General features: G+C 48.7%; 2 protein-coding genes across 11 annotated transcripts in view; one reads left to right on the forward strand and one right to left on the reverse strand.

Annotated features, from left to right (window-relative positions):
- FBH1 (F-box DNA helicase 1) overlaps positions 1–156 on the reverse strand; it is a 23,598-nt gene extending 23,442 nt beyond the window's left edge. For 3 of the 4 annotated variants that reach the window (XM_042816380.1, XM_042816381.1, XM_042816378.1), the window contains exon 1: positions 57–156. The gene's annotated coding sequence lies outside the window, so the exon portion shown is untranslated. The remainder of the gene's footprint in view (positions 1–56) is intronic. The other variant, XM_042816379.1, reaches the window with a different exon arrangement.
- Positions 157–284: 128 nt separating this feature from the next.
- ANKRD16 (ankyrin repeat domain 16) lies at positions 285–17,007 on the forward strand. Of its 7 annotated transcripts, none has more exons than XM_042816384.1 (10): positions 285–431; positions 1,153–1,252; positions 1,610–1,932; positions 5,203–5,423; positions 8,617–8,659; positions 9,653–9,761; positions 11,262–11,423; positions 14,250–14,328; positions 15,982–16,183; positions 16,422–17,007. In XM_042816384.1, exons 3-9 carry the CDS (start codon positions 1,619–1,621, stop codon positions 16,140–16,142), a joined length of 1,089 nt encoding a protein of 362 aa, XP_042672318.1. In that variant the 5' UTR covers positions 285–431; positions 1,153–1,252; positions 1,610–1,618; the 3' UTR covers positions 16,143–16,183; positions 16,422–17,007. The 7 variants fall into 7 exon arrangements, with proteins under 7 accessions (XP_042672318.1, XP_042672321.1, XP_042672320.1 ...); XM_042816387.1 differs by having other exon boundaries at positions 1,153–1,219; XM_042816385.1 differs by lacking the exon at positions 285–431 and adding an exon at positions 452–469.
- The last annotated feature ends 1,068 nt before the right edge of the window (positions 17,008–18,075 follow it).

The following is an 18,075-nucleotide window of genomic DNA, read 5'->3' on the forward strand; positions in this document are numbered from 1 at the left end:
CAACTCCCCTACTCACCCCCCTTCTAACATTTGTCACAGCAGCCCCCCCTCCTTACCTCCCTCCATGACCAGGCGCTCCGCTCCGCTCCGCTCCGCTCCTCCTACAGCTGCAGCCCGCCTTGTTGCTAAGGGGAAGTGCACTCACTCCATTTCCGGCACGCTCGGCCCCGCCTCCGCTCTCCTCCGACCAATCACACCCCGCTTCCTCACGCTGACCAGTCAGAGAGCTCTCAGCATCGCGGTGCTGGCCAATAGCGAGGCACTTCCGGATTGGGCCGGGTAAGGGCGGGAGAAGCCATTGAGGAGCTGAGGGAGAGAACGTTCCCGGAGTTTGTTTATCACCGCCCGTTCCGGGTGGGGGGCGGGGTTAGTGTGACGTCACGGAGCCGCTGATTGCGTCACGGTGACGTCATACCGCAGGAGGAGCGCGGGTGGGTCCTAAGGGAGGGGCTGGCCCTGTCCCGGTGTGGTAATGCGAGGAGGGGGTGGATAGGATAGGAACTGAAGCATGGAGTGCGGGGGGGGGGTTGGTCTGAGGTAATGTGGGGGTTCTGATTTCTGAGGAACCATGAGATGTGGTGAAATGTGATAAAATATGTTAAAACGTGATAAAACGTACGATTCCTTCGTTTTGTTTCGCTTTTCACGAGGGAGAAAGCTAATTTCTGTTTGCTTGTTTGCTTTAATTACTTCTTTTTTATTTGGAAAAGGAAATTTGGGATTTGTTTTATTTTGTTTTGTTTTTCTGAGGGGAAAAAGAAATTTCACTTTTTTTTCTGAAAGGAAACTTCACATTATTTTCTAGGGGAAAAATATATTTGCTATCCCTCCTTCCTCCCCCCCGCTTCCCCTCCTCCTTCTCCCCCTTCCTCCCACACTTCCTCTCCCCCCCTTTTCTCCCCCTTCCTTCCCTCCATTCTATCCCTTCCTCCTTTTCCCCTTCTTCCCCCCCTCCTACTCTTCCCCCCCCCCTCTTATTTCCACCCCCCTTCCCCCTTCCCCTCCTTTCCTTTCCCCCCCTTCTTTCTTCCCCTCCCATTCCTGAAAGGAAATTTCTGCTGCTCTTTTCTGTTTCCCCTTTCAAGGAAGAAGGAAGTTTCTTTGTTGTTTTTGTGGTGAAAAAATGAAAATTCTACTTTTTTCCTCCTTAAGGAACAAGAACGTTTCTCTTTATTCTGAGGCAAAGCCTGCAGAACCCTCCAATGTCGCTGAGGAAGAGGGAAGTGTTATTCAGAGTCAACTCTTTGAAAGGATAGATAATAGCAAGACAAGGGGAAATGGTTTTAAGTTGAGGGAGGGAAGATTTAGGTTGGATATCAGGGGAAAGTTCTTTGCTCTGAGAGAGGTGAGGTGCTGGAACAGCTGCCCAGAGAGGCTGTGATGCCCCATCTATCCCTGGAGGCGTTGGAGGCCAGGTTGGATGGGGCCCTGGGCAGCCTGGGCTGCTGTGAAATGTGGAGGTTGGTGGCCCTGCCTGTGGTGGAGGGGTTGGAGATTCATGATCCTTGAGGTCCCTTCCAACCCGGGCCATTCTATGATTCTCCTGAGGGGAGAGAAACATCCACTTCAGAACAGCCGTAACTTTGCCTTTCCCCTCTTCTTTTTCCAGGCACAGAACATGGCAGAGTGGCCAAGGCTGCTGACCTTGGCCCGCCAAGGAAAGTTGAATCTTTTGGAGGCTGCACTGAGAGATGGAGCTGCCACCAACCTACGCTGTGACCGCTCTGGGGACACACTGCTGCACGTGGCTGCTCGCCACGGCCACCTCCACCTTCTGGTCCTGCTGCTGGAGACGCTGGGCATGGACGTGGAGGTTGCCAATGGGGACTACAAGAGACCCCTCCACGAAGCAGCCTCCATGGGGCACAGGGAGTGTGTCTCCTACCTCCTGGCCAAGGGAGCCAGCGTGGATTGTCTGAAAAGGGCTGATTGGTAGGTGGCCTTTATCCAAACCCTTCTGAGAGCAAAAAAAGCGGAGATGGGGAAGGTTTTGGAGGACAAAATGTGTGAGGAGCACCTGAGGATAATTCAGCAAGACCAAGTGCTGCATCCTGCACTTTGGCCACAACAACCCCACGCAATGCTACGGGCTTGGGGCAGAGTGGCTGGAAAACTGTGTAGAGGAAATGGACTGAGGGTATTGGTCAACACTTGGCTGAACATGAGTCAGTAGTGTGCCCAGGTGGCCAAGAAGGCCAGTGGCATCCTGGCTTGTATCAGAAATAATGTTACCAGCAGTAACAGGGAAGTGATCATCCCCCTGTACTCAGCACTGGTGGAGCTGTACCTTGAGTACTGTGTTCAGTTTTGGGCCCCTTAATACAAGAAGGGTATTGAGGCCTTGAAACATGTCCAGAAAAGGGCAACAAACTTGTGAGGGATCTGGAGCACAAGTCTTATGGGGAGCAGCTGAGGGAGCTGGGATTGTTTAATCTAGAGAAGAGGAAGCTCAGGGGTGACCTTATTACTTTGTGCATCTCCCTGAAGGGAGGTTGTGGCAAGATGGGGGTTGGCCTCTTCTCCCATGGAACTAGCGATAGGATGAGATGGAATGGCCTCAGGTTGTGCCAGGGGAGATTCAGCTTGGACATTAGGAAATAATAATTCTCCAAAAGAGTGGTCAGGCACTGGAACACGCTGCCCAGAGAGGTGGTGAAGCCCTAAACCTGGAGGTGTTCAAGAAATGTTTAGATGTTGTACTGAGGGACATTGTTTAATGGGGAAATATTGGTGGTTGGACTGGATGATCTTGGAGGTCTTTTCCAACCTTGGTGATTCTATGGTTTGTTCAACCCAAAGAGGAGACTAGAGGGAGAACTCATGGCAGCCCACATAGAATTATTAAGGTTGGAAAAGACCTCTAAGATCACCAAGTTCAAGCCATCCTCACCATGCCCACTAATCATGTCCCTCAGTGTTGCAGCTTCACATTCCTTGAACACATGAGGGATTTTGACTCCATCACCTCCCTGGGCAGCCACTTCCAACGCCACTCTTTTTGTGAAGAATTTTTTTCCTAATATCCAACACAAATTCTGTTCCTGGGGAGCATTTGGACAACGCTCTCAGTCGTGGGGTTTGAATTTTGGGTGGTGCCATGTGGAGCCAGCAGTTGGATCCACAATGATCATAGAATGGCCTGGGTTGAAAAGGACCATAATGATCATCTAGTTTCAACCACCCTGCTATGTGCAGGGTTGTCAGCCAGTCCTTATGGGTCCCTTCCAGCCTGGGATGTTCTGTGATTCTACAAATCTGAGGGCAGGAGCCAAATTTAATTCCAGCTCTCTCACTGTTCTCCCCCTGTTTATCATGGAGGTTATAAGTTAGTGCTTCGTTAGCAGATCCAATTTAAAAGCTTTGATCTCCTTCAGGTGGTTTCACTCCGTTGTGTGATAGGACTCAGTGTATCTCTTTCCTCTGGAACTGAAATAAGAAGCCAGAAACATTAAAAAAAAAGAAAAGAAAAGAAAGAGAACAACTTTGCTCCTGTTTCCTTCTAGCAAGCAGAGACTTTTGGGTAATATTTGCTACTGATAAAATAACAGCATCACGACCCAAGAAAGAGCTAGTTTCTTCAGGGCTTTTATTTTTTTGCCTGCTTTGTAGGATGCATATCATCAAATGGTGAGTGAATGAGCACCGGGGGTAGAAAATAAGGTCTATTCCACATGAGTGCAGCAGGCTTGGTTCAAATAGAGTGCTGCATACCTGTCAAGCTCTGCTCTTGGGGAAGGAATTCCTTCTAGCACCTTGCAGGAGAAAGCAGAGATTCCCCCTGGCACGAATGAAAGGTGAGCGATGCCTTTTTGAAGCTGCAGTAACACAAAAGCAAAGGCAGCTTCCCAGTCCTCCTAATTAGAGGCTGTGCCAGCACCAAGCTGACATCAGGGGGAGCAGAGGAAGGCAGAGATCTCAGAATTGTGTGTAAGCCTGTTTTCTGTGATAGGTTCACAGCACCATGGATTAAATATGGGACACTGCATACATCCTGGCACTTGTCCTAGCCCTCAAAGTCTCATCTGCATTAAAAATATGTGCTGGTCTGAAGAGCTGTGTGGAAGTAGAGCTGCAGGAAGCAATGAGCTTCAGGCTCAGCTCTACCCATGCCAGGCATTTATCTCTTCTTAAAAATCTCCATCAGTGGAGATTTTTCTCTCTCCTCTCAGCACATCCTTAAAACTGGAAGCATTTGTCCTCGTGTCAAAGCCAAATCTTTCACTGTGGGTTAGGTGCTTTATCCAATAGGAAGGGTTTTTTGTGCTGTTCTTGTGAATGGGGAAATGTATTTCTGTTTGTCCTCAGCTGACACATGTCAGTTGGTGCTGGTGAGCTGGTCACCATTTCTAGGACAGCTCAAGATTTCTATCCAGTCTGTGCAAGCACCCGGAGTTTGATGATGGGGTGAAGTTTTTGGATCAATAAAATGGTGAATATGGCTCCCATTTGCAACAGTTAAACCTTTATTATTCCTAATGCCTGTTGGTTAGATAACATGGTAATTAAAGAAAACAAATTGCTGCTGCTGAGATCAGTAAAATGCGTCATCAACTTAGAGCCAAATGCTGGAGATGAAGGTTCACTGCCTTAAGTAACCCATGCCTTGCCTTGAGGGTAAGCCCTCAGCTGACACCCGTCTCTGTGCTCTCTCAGGGTTGGCTATAAAACCTGCAACCTCTCTGGTTCTTGTAAGGGAGAATGGAGAAGGAGATGAGGAATTTATCCTATCCAAAAAGGAAAAATTAGAGGCTGAACCTTTCCAGGCAGGAGTTGTTAATCTGTAATGCATGGGTTCCAGCTGTGAGTGGGTGTGGGATTGGAAGCAGGGCAAGGTGGGCTGTTGTCTGTGTGCAGGTTGTACCTGCTGACCTTGCTGGCCAGGAACCCCACACGATCTGTGCAAAGGACAGCCCCAAAACTATGGGATGGTGAAAATGCTGTTCTGCTGGGGAGCTTGTAGAAATGTTCCTCTGTACCAAAGGTTGTCCCCAAGCATGTAAAACAGGACAAAGCTCTGAACGTCTTCCTTCTGAAACAATTCCTTGGCATCAGAAGTTTTTGAGTGGCATTTGTTGGCACTCATGCTAGGAGAAGTGGTGTTGTCCATGGTTTGCTACCTACAACCACAGCTGACCCTCTGGATGACAGGGGTAGGATGACCAGGATAGGAAGCACTGCTTTTAATCATCTCTTTTCTTTCAGGACTCCCCTAATGATGGCTTGCACCAGGCAGAACCTGGAGGTGATCAAAGAGCTTGTGGAGCACGGAGCCAACCCGCTGCTGAAGAACAAGGATGGTTGGAACTGCTTCCATATTGCAAGCAGGGAGGGCCATCTCCAGGTCCTCCAGTACCTGTTGGCTGTGTCCCCGAGCAGCTGGGACACAGAGAGCACCATCAGGAGAACACCACTGCACACAGCAGGTCAGGAGAGTCCTGTCCCCAGTGCTAATGAGGTTGGAGGGTCCTCAGTTCCCATTGCACTGAATTTTATCTGTGTGCTTATCCCAATTTGGTTCATAGTCTCACCAGTTTTTGTAAGGGATGCATCTCTCAAACCAATCCATCCTTGTCCAGATGCTCTGTGGATCAAGCCTTTGTGGTAAATCTGAAGAGCAGTAGGGTTGGCAGGCTCAGCACCCAGTAGAATTGCATTGCAGGTTTTGTTATTTTTGTGCTCTTCTTAAGAAGGAAGGTAGCATTGAGTGGGCAGAAATACAGACTGCTTTCTGCATAGGTACTCTGTGCTGGGAGAACACTGAGGCTGAGTCTGCTGTGCCCAATTCCCTTTTTAAACCCTTTTCTGTGGCTTAAAAGGGAGTTATATGGGACCTATAAAGGGGATGACCTGGTCTAAAGAACTTCAGACATTATCTGTAGGCGTGGTAGGAGGCAGAAAGACAGTTATCTGAATGGCAACCCAGAGGCAGTTTGTGTTTGGTTTCTGGCTTTTGAACTTTCCTTCCATCCTTGTTAAGAACTGGATGCCTAACTGATGAATGCCACACAGTGTACCTCAGTTAAGTCCTTCAGGCTTTAATAAGTTGGATGGCCTCAAAATCTGTTAATTCAGAATTAAGTTTGTCCTTCCACGTCTTGTTTTGCTTGCAGAGTAGCAGGTCTGCTTACCCACAGACATGTGCAAGGTCAGCCATACAGATAACACTTGTGTTTCCAGGGCAGAAATCCCATTAACTCTGCCCTCTGGAGATGCAGTGGGATGATGAAGGGGGTCAGGGAAGGGAAAGATGTGTGACAGCACTTTGGAATGATGATGTGGGGCAGCCTTGGGGCTGCAGGATGGTGGCTTACCTGAAACTGAAATGTGCTGTGTTCCTGAGTGGGGATTTGGCTTTGTTTCCTGGGGCTCATCCATGCCACTGTGGGAGATCTGAGCATGGGGAGCCACTGCTTAAAGCCACAGCTGCCTAAATTCATTTCCCAAAGACTGTAATAGGGATTGACTCTCCGGAAAGACCCGAGGTATAGGGAGGAGTCCTCTGCTGTGCTGTAATTAATCTGTTGGGTATATCACCCTTTTGGCTGTCATTCTTATCACTTCTTCAGCCTTCAGCAGTCGCCTGTCCACCACGCTGTGCTCATCAGCAGTGACAGTCCCAGCCTACAGGCACTGACTGCTCCGTAGTCCTTGGGCTTGACCTAAGAGTGAAAAACAGCTGATGTGCTGTTTGATGCTTCATGCTGAGTGGTGAGGAGCAGCTTGTGTGAGTGAGAAATGGGTAATCCTTGCTTATCTGTGTGTTCTACTCTCCCTGTGTAATCCCAAGTCTTCTGTCCTCGTGCCTGCATCAGTTGGCTGGGCTCACAGCCCCTCTCAGCCTTTAGGTGGATGTCCAGAATATGGGGATGGAGCAATGGGTATAATATAGGTGAGGAATTTCCTGCAGAACACCTTGAACTTGAAGTATCTTTTCCTGCCTCATAACACTTGGGATATGGGGCTACAGGCAGCAGCAGTGTGCTCTACCTCGAGTTATCTCTACCCCACCATGTTTGTCTTTCCCCATGGCAAAGCCTTCAACACATTTTGTATTGATTTCCAGTCATTACAACTGATATATCCACTTCAGACTGAGCCACAGTGGAGCAGCAGCTGCTGCAGAAGCAATGGGGCAGCAGAAAAGCCTGGAGCTGTTAAACCACCTTTGCCCCCAGCATCACTTTGACTCAGGAGCACGCTGGAGGCTGCTGCTCATTGCATGCACTGCTCAGTGCTGGTGCCAGCATGCAGACACAGCTCCCAAGGCACGGGCGAGGGGCCAGAGGCGATGCTGGAGCTGCTGGGGGAAATCATGTCAGATGAGCTGCCTTCTCCATGAGTTTACATCCTCGGGTGTGGATATGAGCTCGTTAACCCGTGACCAGGCCAGCTGCCTTCCTGGCACCATTATCCCTGGGTAGATGGTGGGTAATATTCTCCCCTTGCCATTTATTTTTTTTTTTTAGGCTGATTCTTCAAGCGTTGCTTCTTCATATATCCATAGCCTGAGGCAAGAGAGGGGGGGAGATGTAATTAGAGGAAGTGGAGTGCTACAGCAGATCCAAGCACAGCAGCTTTCTCGTGTCTCTGTTGCTGTTCAAGGATATAGCTGTGTTGCTTGGGTGGCTTTTTCTTTTTTCAGACAGCTTGGCTTTTTTTTTTGTTTGTTTGTTTTTTTAAAGCCTGTGTTTCAAAAAATCTTTTTCACAGCTTGATTCTGCCTGAATTTACATCAGCCCAGGTGAAGGGCTGCTGTGTGGGAAGGGAGCAGGAAAACACAGCACATGTCAGGGAGGGTGGGAGTGCTGGTTGGGCTTTCAAAGAGCAGCTATTGTGCAGCCACATCTGAAGGTTATTGCTGTTAACACGTTCACTGGGGGCTGCTCTTCTATGGCGTGGATAAACACCCTGATGTCGCAGCCCTGAGCTTGGCTTGACCATTTATTCTTTATTTCATTTGTTTTGCACAACGACCTGCCAGAATACAAAAACCCACGCATACGTGCAGACAAAAAAAAAAGCCTGATTAAAGCTGTCTGTACATTGCTGTAATATGAAGTTTATTTTAAAAAAAAAAAGGAGGCTATTTCAGTGTGTGATGTTTGCATCCTCCCCCACTGCTGCTCTGTTTTGCCTCGGAGATGCTGTCTAGGCGAGGATGCTTCATTAAGATGATGAAATGGGAGGGATGGTCGGTCTGAGTGGCTGAGGAAGGGTGCAAATGCCATCCAGCTCTTCACCATCTCTTTGTGTTGGTTTTGCATCTCATAGATTTCACTTCAGGGATTAAGGAATACCGGGCAGGAAAAGATCTTTGTGTCAGCTTAATTGTGTGTACTCTCTCACGCGTGCAGTCTGCAAGTAGAAGCAAACGGGGCTGATATGCATACTTTTCCCGTTTTACTATAGGATCAGGAGAAGAGAAGGTTTGAGACCCAGAGGCAATGTTTTAATTACAAAAATAAAAGCAGAAGCTTTGAATACGAAGCCTCTCAGACCTCCTCCCTGCCTCATGAATGAGCCAAAAGGGTCCAAAACCTGATTATGTTTCACCGTAGGCGGACGGCGACATGGAAACATAAATTACCCTTTGCTTCCTCTCTCTCTCTCTCACAGCAATGCACGGCTGTTTTGATGCTGTGGAGCTGCTCCTGGAGCGGTAAGCAAGCTTCCTCCCAGTGCTACATCTCCTCTCTCCCCCTCCTCCATCCAACCACCAGCACACAAAGGGCGTTTATTCCATCCGGGAAGCTCAGCTGCACAGCTGCTCTGCATGCGATCCCGAGGCTGTCTCCGTTTCTTCCTGGCTTTTCACGGCTGGTGTTGGGCCTTGCAGGCAAACAGCAGCTTTGGATGGGCTCAGATGGCCTCAGACCTCGCTGTGACATAAGCCCTGGTTATATAACTCGGCTCTTCCTCTGTGCTGATTCATTCCTGTTGCCTCCAGTGTGGCCATATGATAACAAGGAAAGAGTTTTCTGCCCAGCTTGGTCTTTGTGCATCTCCTCCAGGCTTTATTTCCAGGCTTCAGCTCCTGGGAGACTGCTGTGAAGTGGCTTTAAATCAGCCTGTGCACAGTCATCCTAATCCTGTTGCCTTCCTAAATAGTACTGCCTGCTGCAAGAGCTGGAGCAGCTTTCCTCAGGCATTGCAGCCACTGCAACCGTTAGCCTTACTCATCCCAGCCTTGTTAATTCATGTTCATGCTTTGCCCAGCATAAAATAGCCCTGTGATTTGAGCTAGGCTTTCAATTTTAATTCACTCTTCTCTCATTTCAGCGGAGCTTTAGCCTCGTTGAGACCTGTGGGCATTGATTTTGTACGTAGCATTGTTGTGTGAAGCTAAGATTTCCTCCTCTGCAAGGTCTGGGTGCACCTTAGTCCTTCCAGCTTCATCTCTTTGAGGAGCAGGGGAAGTGAAAATATCTGTAGAGCCTGAATGAGCTGCACTGGCTGAGTACCACATCTCTTACCCTAAAATCCCTAGCTGGCCTGCATCTCAGGTTGTAGGTTGCGTGGTGTGCAGACAGGCTCTGTATATCTTCTCATTTATCCACTGATGATCTGCTGCCCCACCAGTGCAAAGCAACTGAGACAGTGAGAATTTTGCAGCTGCCACCAACTCTGTCCTGGCTTTTGCCTTCTCTCTCAGGTGCCAGTACAAACCTGACAGCAGGGACAATTGTGGAGTCACACCCTTTATGGATGCTATCCAGAACGGGCATGTCAACATTGCTCGACTGCTCCTGGAAAAACACCAGGTAAGTGCCAAGAACTTCTGCTCCCTTGTCCAGTGACCTGAGCTAAAGCTGTCAGGACAGGTGATCAGTTTGTAACTGAATTGTAACAAGGCAATTCAGGCAAACTTCCCATGGAAATGAATGAGATTTTGCCAGCAGGAGTGGGCTCGTGTAGGAAACCTCATCCTGGGACTGGGAAATGTCCCCTGGCTGATGAAGGGGGATGGAGGGACAGTGGCAGGGAAGGACAGAACTTGCCCTCTGCTGCAGGGACAGCGGTGTTAAAGCTAGAACTGACTCTTGGGAGTGCCAGGGCTCAGTATGAAGGCTCCTCTGGCCACGCTGAGGGTGAGTAAACCAAAGGCACATTGCTGAACCAGCGGCAGCTCGGCTCTGACCTCCCTCTCTTGAGACAGCTGCTGCTCCCATCTTTGTCTCCCAGTAATCTCCTATTTCCTCCGGCACACAAGGCATAATAGGGATGTCATTAGAGCCAATTGTGCATGGTAGGAACCAGACCACTGCATTATTTATTGAGTGCTGAGATAATGTGAGATGGTTGGAGACCACCTAATGGCTGATTCTCACGGAGGTGGAGCTGTTCCTCTCTTCTCACCCCTTCTGCTATTTCATGGCTTTTCTTCTGCACCAATTCCAAGGCTTGGACTCTTTGCAAATTGCTGGCCTGGCAGAAAGCTGGCATGGTACAAACAGTGAACCTGCCTATGCCACACTGAATTGGCCAGCTGAGCTGCCAACATGGCATAGGATGGGCCAGAAGCACATAAAGAGAATGTGGGACCCCAGTTCTCTAGCTGCATGCAGCAGGACAGGCCTGCAGAGACAGTTTGGTACTCTAAATATGTTCAAGTGCTTGTTAACTTCAGGAGATGTTCCTGCTCTTGTGTTTGTGTATCAAACAGTATGAAACGTTTGCTAATATTTTTTTTCAGTCTCACACTTCAGACGATGAGGATGGAATTGTTGATTTCATTTCCTCATTCTGGCGCCCTGGCTTACAGCCATGAAACCAGCACTGGACACATTAATGGCAGTACTAAATGGTAGTAAGACTTCCTAGGTCAGGCCATGAGACTGCAAGAGGATGTGTTATATCCTTTCAGACAAGTATGCTGTGGATTCTCCCTATTACCCATCTTGGTTTTGTGTCTTTGTGGTTGCATTCAGAGACTCACAGAAGAGATTTCCTGAGGTCCTCCATCCATCTTTCTCCCTCGAACCTACATCCAAATTCTTCTCCTCTGCTGCAGAGGCTGGAGATGGGTTGTTTCTTGCTGCTTTGGCTTAGTTCTTCTATTTTTACACTACTCTTGCTTATCTCTTAAGCTCAGCAGAGAGCTGGCTCTGGTCTGCAAAAGTGCTACCAAACCTGGTGTCACTTGGTGGCATCTCCTGTGATCACTCTTGCTGCTGTGGCTGTGGCAGGCAGACTCTGCTTGTCCTTCAAAGTTTGTCCAAGCTGTTCATTGCTTTCCTTTTCCCCCCTTCCCTTTGTTTCAGGCTTGTCCCACAGCTGTGGATGCTCTGGGTGCTCAGCCTCTGCATCGGGCAGCAGTCACAGCACAGGATGGAGCCATCCAATTCCTTGTCTCTGAGCTGGGTGTCGATGTCAATGGGAGAGCAACAGCTCTACAGCTGACAGCACTGCACTACGCAGCCAAGGTTTGTCCTTATCCCTCTGTTTCCTCTGCAGAGCCTTTGACAGTTGGTTCACTACCATCAGGCATCTAAAAGCTTAGGAGTTTGCCACTGATGAAGGACTTACATCCCTAGCTCATCCTCTGTCGTTGTCTGTTTGTTCCTGGCCAACCCCATACCCTACTCAGTGTTTTTCAGACCCTTATCAAGTGTGACCAGCTGTCTGTACGGTGGTGGATGTCTGACTTGCTTTGTTCACCACAAATCCTGACAGTATCTGACTGTGCTGAGGGTGGGTGAACCCCCCTGCATGGAACGTGGCTGAGTGGCACTGAGTGAGAGCAGAGGTGGGTGGCAATAGGGCAGTTGCCTTTACCACTCGTACAGTTGGTCGTGCTGTGGGTAAGACTAGACCCACATCTCTGGAGGGAATCATTCTTCCAATCTGTCACCTTTGGACCAAAATGTAGTGCCTGGAGGGAGTCCACTCTGCTGGTTAATGGGAGCTGTGGATGTGAACAGTTCATGAGAGGTGATGGTTCTTCACCAGCTTCATCTCTCACCTGACAGGATAGGATTGGTGGACACTGCTCAGATTTCTTTCTCTTCTTTCTTCAGTCTTTCTGGTTTGGACCCTGGTGGATCAGAAGCTGGTTTCCACGCCAGCAGCTTGCTGAACAGAAAAAGCCTCATGTGCTGTGAGACACTGACCCAGGAGGTCGGATTCTGGCCTTCCTGTAGCCAGACATGGGAAAAGAGATGTAGAAAGGTGGAGGGAGCTCCCAGTGCTTATCAGTGTCCTTCATACAACAGTTGTTTGGAATTCCAGTCTGAGTTGTTTGAGCTTTCTCCTCCACTTGTCTCATGCCTGTGAAGAGTAAGGCTGTGCGTCCTGCAGCGCTCCCTGGGCATGCAGAGCAGATCCCCAAAGCCTCCCTGCTGACCAGGATTCCCTTTGAGGGCCTGCTGTCTCACTTCTGCTTTATGCTGCTGGCTGCCTGTGCTCCAAAGGAAACATCCCTGCTCAGAGCCCAGCATGTCAAACTTCATGAGCTCAGAGTCTTGTAATGGGAATGGAGCAGCATCCCCATGCAAAAGCATCAATGACACTCACTGAGAGTGCTGGCAACAGCATTCTCCTCCAGCAGGACCCAGCCGTGGCATTTGCTGGCTCCCACAAAGGAAGCTTTTCTCCCATGCTCTAAGAAACCATGTTGAAAGCCCTTTTGGTTGCCAAGGGTACGTTGAACAGCAAAGCCATTGGGGAAAATAATGTGCCTTGGAGAAGATCCCAGCTCTGTCTTGGCGAGTGGCTGATTGGGGAGTAATTTGATGGGCTTCTCATCCTTCCCGAGGCTCAGTGTCACTTTATATTTACAGCATCATTTGTTTTGGTGTTTGGGATTTTTATTTTTTTTTTTTTCTTTATTACTTTGCATTTATAAATACATGAAAATCAAATTATGCTTTCAACTCAATTTTCTGCCAAGGCTGTGGCAGCGAAAGCAGTTCCTGGCTTTGCTGTTCTTTGCCACTGAGGGGGCCTGTGCATGCAGCAGGGCAGTGGGAATGTGATGCTACTGAGTTGTATGATAATGGGGGAAAGAGTGGGTGGTAGGGATAAAAATAAGGGCCTTCCACTCTCATGCCACATTACAAAGGCTAATTCATTGCAGGGAAGAAGGAAATACAATTATTTAGGGAGAGAGGATTTATTTCAGGCCAAGCTTGTGCAGCCAGGAGGGGCGTGAGGGCTGCATTGCATTTCCCCCTGCAGCATTTACATTTGGCTGCTGGCAGAGGCATTCTAGAGAGCACCATGGGTTGTGCTGGTGTTTGAGTGTGGTGTTGTCCATCTCCCAAGGCATTACAAATGCTGGAGCAATCCTTGAGGAAGTGTGGATGTCTGAAGGTACTGCAGATAGAAGCACAGCAGGGCACGTCAGCAGCAGGTTCTTCTCTCTGAGCCGAGATGCACCTCAAGAAGAGCAGCTGTAGATCTCCATAATACTTGCAGTAAATTTACAGCATGGGGCAACAGCAGTTCTATGGTGACATTGTCCTTTTAATAAGCAGCCAGCTGTCCTTTATTAAAGGTAAGTCAGGGATCCTAGGGCTCTGTGGCTAGCAGGAGTTAAAAGCATTTTAATTGAGTTACTCGATGGGAGGAGAGGAAAAGGCAGGATCTGTTGACATATCAGTGCACTAATTTGCTATTAAGAAACATCTTTAGGTCTTGTCACCCAGTGCTAAGTCAGAGGTCATTTGTGCATTAACTCCTTTGTAGCCATCAGCAAAAGCAAAACTGCTCTGGGAGATGGTCCTCCTCTGAGTCTTTAGCTGTAACACCACCACCAGAGGCATCCCTGCATGGTAGCATCAACTTAAGCACTTGCATTGCTTTTAATTTGAAATTGTGAGGAAAAAATTGCAGATTATGCTCCTGGGATGCCTCTTGCTTGCTTCTTCTGGGCCTCTGGGTCAAAATTGCTGGCAAGGGCTTCGCAGGAAGGCTGAGCAAAGGCTGAGCTGAGAGTCCTGTAGCAGCAATGTGGCCATGCGTGGGGGCAGTCCCTGGCTAATGGAATGGATCTGCACAGCTACAAGCATACAACAAAGATTTCCAGCTGCCCTAAGATCCTCTGGATCTTGTAACAGCTCCTGGTGGTGCCAGATTTGACCGTGGCAGATTCACTTTGCATCTGTGCCTTTCGCAGGTACCTGGAGATTGCTTGTGTGGCCTTGTGTGGCCTTCTTTCTTTTCAGGCCTGTGTCGTTTCTTCTAAATGCAAAGGAGCTGTGCTGGTTTTGCTGAACAAATAACCCACGTGCCTGTGCTCACCACTGCAGGAAGGACACACGAGCACCATCCAGACGCTGCTGTCCCTGGGTGCCAACATCCATGCAAAGGATGGGAAGAACCGTTCTGGTAGGCATGCTGAGCTTTGTGTTCACACACTGTGTCAGGAGCCTCCAAAGCAGCCCGTGCTGCATCTGCTCCTGCAAGGAGCTGCCAGGTGCATGGATGCAAAAGGCTCTTGGAGCAGCACAGCATATGAACCCTGTTCTTTTTTTTAAAAAAAAAAAGATTTGGCAGCTTTCATTTAGCAGCTCTCTTCTTGCTGGACTTTCCAATGTCTACTGGTGTTTTGGAGCCTGTGCTTGGGCTTTTCCCCTCTGTGGATGCACTCATTTGGCTTTCTTTTTATGCAGCTGCTTATATTGCATGAAGCTTTCAGGAGTTTTGGTACCCTTCATCAAGCATGGTTGAAATTAGGCAGCTCAAAACTCTTAAGGTGGGCAGACAGACATGATTGCACGATCTCTAAAGCCTTATCAAACTGCCTAGGAATGGCTTATGAGCAAATAGTAACAGAGAGCTTGAAAGTAAACAGAGTTGCTATAGTAGTACCAGTGAGAGTATGAGGCATCTCTTGCATCAGTATCTCTCTCAAAAAAGAGTATATAGAAATGGTTTCAACCACTGCTAAAATTGGCAACTTCCCCAGCCTTCAGGTTTGCTTACTGACACGCTTCAGTGGTGAGGTTGAACAGTCTTGCAACTCTCAGTCTCTCCCCTCACCCCCTCAAGTGAGTAAATTTGGGTTTTGCTGAGCTTGTCCAGCACTGGGACCTTTGTGATGTTCTCCTCATACCCTGTTCTCCTCTGCTGTGTTTGTGTCACTGTATGCTGGGGTGTTTCCCACCCTAATCTGCTCCTGCAAAGTGTTCTACATGAATTATCCTGCTCCACAACAGCAGGAGCTAATGACCCTCAGCATCAAAGATACTCACCCTATGCAGGTTTAGATCAGGAGAATAAGGCTGGCCCACCTTATAACAGGGCTACAGGGCTGCCTAACTGTGCTGGAGCTGAACTGACTCAGCCTGGAAGGCTCATTGGGATAAGCAGACTGTGAGCAGCGCTGTTCCAGCCTCCTCCTATGGGATGCTCTTTGCTGTATGCAGTACAGGGAAACCTTTCTGATTTACTCCTCAGCCCTGGAGTGAGCTGGCAGGATGCCCGAGCCCATAACGGACCCAGGTCACATCCAGCATCTTTTCAAGCCACTTTCTCATGCATCACTGTTAAATCCACCCCAAATACAGAGCAGTAAGATGCCCACAGCTAACATGAGCCCTTGGGCCTTCTGCTCTGCTGCACAGCCTTTCCCTCCTGACATCAGCACCCTTTTCCCGTGACTCAAAATGATCCAAGTTGGCTTAAATCCTCCCAATCTGTTTGCAAACCTGTTTTGCTTTGGCTCAGCCAGCTTAGTATCACTTGATGGGTTGGAGAGACAGCCTGAAAGGAGGAGGTGGGCAGGTCATAGCATTTCTGCCAGCATGGCTGGGCTTGGAAATAGAAGTATCCCATGCATTTGTGGGTTCAACCATCCCACTGGGAAGGCTGTGGCAGCTGAGCCGTTGTACAGCTGCTTGGTTGAAGTTATCTTTCGGTGCATTTCCTCTGATAATTCGGTTTCCTTCACTGAGGATCCAACATTTGCTTCTGAAGTGGGCTGAAGCTGAAGCCAGCATGCAGTCTCAGTTCCTTTTTGACATCCTGTCTCTCCCACAGCCCTGCACGCAGCGTGTTCTGGGCAGCATGCAGCTGCTGCACAGATCCTGCTCAGCACAGGGCTGCAGGACAACGAGGACAGCACGGGCACCCTGGCACAGCAGCTTGCAAGGAAACCAGATGTCATCCAGGTTTTCCAAAAAACGAGTGTCAACTCATGAGGCCAGCTGGGAAAAAGAGAAACCCACTTTGTTTCGGCTTGGTATGTTTGTAATTGTTTAATGAGTGTTTGTATTAATGTTTAACACAGTGGATTTTTGCTCAGAGACTCAGCAGAGGAATCAAACTTAGCACTTGGAAAATGAATTAAGGGGAAAGCATGTTGTAAATACAGTTATTTCAATGAGAGGATGAATATGTTGGGTGTGGGCTGTTGTGCTCCTGTTCTGACCCCATCTTTGTAAGTTCACAGATGCTCTTCTTTCACTTCCAAATTTCAGGGCTGAGCTACACCTCTTCCTATGCAGCAGCAAACGCATCCTAACAGCTGCAGCTTCCCAAAGGAAAACCATCAGAGGAAGGTGCCTCGTGGGCTGCTGCAAGATGATCTCTGGGCACCTGCAGGGCTTGAACCCATTGGAGCCTGCCCAGCTCTCAGTGCAGCCTGACATCCTGAAGGAGAAGAAACCTGCATCATTTTTACAGCCCTTCATGTAGCTGCTCTCTGCAAATCTGTTAAGCTGCCGTGTTCAAAAGCCCCTGAGAAAACATGGTGCAGCAAAGCTGAGCTCTGAGTGCCTCCTTTCGTCAGGGCTAAGCTGCTGTGTGGATGAGTGCAGGGAGACTTCAAGCTGCATCAGCCTTGTACGTGGCCCAAGCTTGATCCCAAAGCCTGCTGACATCAACAGAAAGACCTAAGCCTTGTGGGGATCAGGGTGAAAAAGAATTATTAGTTATTCCAGATGTGCCGAGCAAGGCTTTCTCACCAGCAGTGAAAAAACTGCTCCTTGAAGTGCGAGAGGCAGTAGTTTGATGTGTAATGTAACCACTAAGTCTGGAATGTACATAAAGGTAAGAGCAACTAGAGATGTTCAGTTTCTTTGTATCTATATGGAACAAGAAGCTTTGCCAACCACAGTCCTACCTGTAATGTCAAGTTGTAGCAGGCAATGCTATTCCCCAGTTTAGTTGACAGCAGATGGTGAAAAGGAGAGGCCTGTGAGCAGGCTGCGTTTTGATCTGCCCCGAGCCCTGGTGCTCACATCATGGCTTGACGCTCAGCTCCTGTTTTCCCAGGAGGATTTAAGATGATGCTGAGCTCTGTTTGAGTGAGAAAATCCCCACTCTGCATTCCCTGGAACAGAATTTGCTGTGATGATACTGAGCTGGGTAACAGCACTGTGCTCCTCGGGGACCTTTTAAATTGGAGCACAAGTTGGGGTGCTTTTAAGGACCAGAATGGACCTTCTGTTAGCAGAGGTTTTTAACCACACCTTTCTTTCTCCATCTGTGACATGAAGGAGATTCTTTGTCACCGAGGAGGATAAGAAATGAGTGCTGGAAGGTTCTAACAGTGCAGTGGAAGCTGTGCCAGCCCCTTTGGGTTTGTTCCTCTAAAGATCCTCAGTGCTTCTAGAAATCTACCCTTCATAAAATAGTAATTCTGCAGCCTGTAACTGCTTCATTCCCATTTTCTGTGATGTTAGCAAGCCACGAAATAGCTATTTTCCCCTAATGTTCCTCCTAATGAGCTCAGCTTGCTTCTGAATCTGAGCTTTTATGAGAAAGCAAATGAGAATATTTTCATCTGCCTCTCATGGCTCTCCGGGCCGTGGCAAACACCTGGAAATTAGAAAAGGGAGCTTGCGTTATCTTGCATTATTTGTGAGGTGCTTTACACTTCTGGAAGCACACCTGTGCACCATTGCATGGCTGTGTGTGTGCCCATTGCACTGGTGCACACTGGGTGCCTGCCTGTTGCAGTGTGCATCAGTGCTGTGCACCCATGCATGCATGCATGCAGGCAATCATTGCATTGACGCACACGTGCACATTGGGTGCCTGCCTTTGTGCACTGCACTCATGCACGTTGCCCATGGGCAGGCATCCATTGCACCGATGCACACGTGGGCATTGCACTTATGCAAGCACCTC

Source organism: Centrocercus urophasianus, unplaced genomic scaffold (assembly GCF_019232065.1).
Source record: "Centrocercus urophasianus isolate 14NV4802_14NV808 unplaced genomic scaffold, USGS_Curo_1.0 seq_15, whole genome shotgun sequence".
Lineage (NCBI taxonomy): Eukaryota > Metazoa > Chordata > Aves > Galliformes > Phasianidae > Centrocercus > Centrocercus urophasianus.

Bases quoted from the DNA above. Each gene is read 5' to 3' on its own strand.
- ANKRD16 (XM_042816383.1), top strand. From the start codon at position 1,499: ATGATCCTTGAGGTCCCTTCCAACCCGGGCCATTCTATGATTCTCCTG. The intron at 1,933-5,202 runs GTAGGTGGCCTT...CTTTTCTTTCAG, and splicing joins TGTCTGAAAAGGGCTGATTG to GACTCCCCTAATGATGGCTT. The intron at 5,424-8,616 runs GTCAGGAGAGTC...TCTCTCTCACAG, and splicing joins AACACCACTGCACACAGCAG to CAATGCACGGCTGTTTTGAT.